The sequence below is a fragment of the Fulmarus glacialis genome, unplaced genomic scaffold (assembly GCF_000690835.1).
Source record: "Fulmarus glacialis isolate BGI_N327 unplaced genomic scaffold, ASM69083v1 scaffold17779, whole genome shotgun sequence".
NCBI lineage: Eukaryota > Metazoa > Chordata > Aves > Procellariiformes > Procellariidae > Fulmarus > Fulmarus glacialis.
The window spans coordinates 1,770-3,629 of NW_009232790.1; the positions used below are offsets into that span (position 1 = coordinate 1,770).

Consider the following 1,860-nt stretch of genomic DNA (forward strand, 5'->3'; position numbering starts at 1 on the left):
ATGAGGAAGAGAAATGCAGACCTCAGGTTTTTGGTTAAAGTTGGGTTGCCATAGCAAATTCTCCCAGTCCTACCCCCTGCTTCCTGAGTGTTTTTGAAATTACTGTTTTCATGATGAAAACAGCATTCAGTGCTGCTCAGGGATGAAGTGCCCGGTCTGGCTCGGTGCTGGGGGATACCGGTTTCATTATGTTCCCCTCTTTTCCTGCTCTCAGGATGGGAGCCTGCAGTGTCCCACCTGCAAAACCATCTATGGGGTGAAGACAGGGACACAGCCGCCGGGGAAGATGGAGTATCACATCATCCCTCATGCGCTGCCTGGCCACTCTGACTGCAAAACCATCCGCATCATCTACAACATCCCCCCAGGGGTGCAGGTGTGGCCTGGCCCTATGCGCAGGGAGGTACATGGGTGGTTCCCAGTGGGGGCTGTTGGCCCTTGTCACCGCTGTGTCACCCCTGGGTCATGCTGCCGCTCACGCCTTGACTTCAGGGCTCCGGGTTCAATGATGTCTCGGGAGCTGCGTGTCCGTAAGGATGTTGTGGGAAGTCTGGGGTACATTTGCATGAAAGTGTTGGCCTCATCTGCTTGGTGGTAGCGGGGATGGTGGCGTTTAGGGCCACTGTGCTGGAACGTGGCCGCCCAGCACAGCAGCGAGCAGCTCTGTGTCCACTGAGGTGGGGGGGTTACCTTGTGCCCAGAGCATCCTTCTGAGCTCCAAAAGGGTTTTGTTCCTCTCCCACTCCACACACTGCAGGGACCGGAGCATCCAAACCCCGGGAAGAGCTTCACCGCCCGTGGCTTCCCCCGGCACTGCTACCTGCCAGACAGCGAGAAGGGCAGAAAGGTGAGGGGCTCACCCTGGCGGCTCGAGCTGGCCAAGGCATGCTCAAGAGCATATTGAGCGGCAGAGGGAGTGAGCAGCTATTTGGAGTACAGGGAAAAGCAGATAGGGCTTATGCAGGCAAATCTGGGTGGAGGTTTTCCCTGTAGCCCATCTGGCATGCTTTCCAGGAGCCCAGTGACGTTCCCCTGTGCTGGGGGAGCTCTGCAGCCTGGTCCTGCTATTAAGGTTGGGGTAGGACCCCACGCTGGGATCCCGAGCTCCCTGGGAGGGCTTGGCTGTGGGTTGCCCACTTTGCCGGGGCGTACCAGGATGATCAGGTGTGCCCTGAGCAGAAGTGGGTGCTTCCCCCCTGCGTTTGCCTTGCTGCCTGCCCCATCTCTCCCCTTCACAGGTACTGAAGTTGCTGCTGGTAGCCTGGGACCGACGCTTGATCTTCGCCATCGGGACCTCCAGCACCACAGGCGAGTCAGACACGGTGATCTGGAACGAGATCCACCATAAGACAGAGTTTGGCTCCAACCTTACTGGCCACGGCTACCCCGACATCAACTACCTGGACAACGTCCTGGCCGAGCTCGCAGCCCAGGGCATCACGGAGGAGAGCCTGGCACAGGAGAAGGACTGAGACCGCAGCAGGGAGGCAAGGGAAGGGGTGCCCGTGCTGCTCCCCCGATGATAAAGCTGCTGGAGAAACCCGGCTGGGGGCTTTGCAGGGGGCACCTGGAGCCCGCCACTCCCGGTGGCACCCGCCCAGTGGGAGCCTCCCCAGGCTGGCTGGGAATGTGGGAGAAGGTCCTTTTGGCCATCCCCTTCACTCCCGCGGGGAGGGAGCCTCCCCACACAGAGCCACAGGACTTCACGCTGGCCTGGTGGTCCCCTCTGGCTGGTGTCCTATCCCCGCTGCTGCGGTGCTGAAGGCTTGGGGGGGTGTGCCAGGCTCCCCTCCCTCCTCATCCATCGGACAGTCCCAGCCTGGCCTGATGCCCCTGACACCACCTGGGGCTGGGACCTGG

At 60.6% G+C, this 1,860-nt stretch overlaps 1 protein-coding gene across 1 annotated transcript in view; it reads left to right on the forward strand.

Annotated features, from left to right (window-relative positions):
• LOC104082094 (E3 ubiquitin-protein ligase DTX4-like) overlaps positions 1 to 1,472 on the forward strand; it is a gene marked incomplete at its 5' end in the record, with an annotated part of 3,039 nt that extends 1,567 nt beyond the window's left edge. Inside the window, 3 exons of the mRNA XM_009585073.1 lie at positions 215 to 376; positions 758 to 847; positions 1,239 to 1,472. Of these exons, the coding sequence (XP_009583368.1) occupies positions 215 to 376; positions 758 to 847; positions 1,239 to 1,472 (486 nt within the window). The remainder of the gene's footprint in view (positions 1 to 214; positions 377 to 757; positions 848 to 1,238) is intronic.
• Between the last annotated feature and the right edge of the window lie 388 nt (positions 1,473 to 1,860).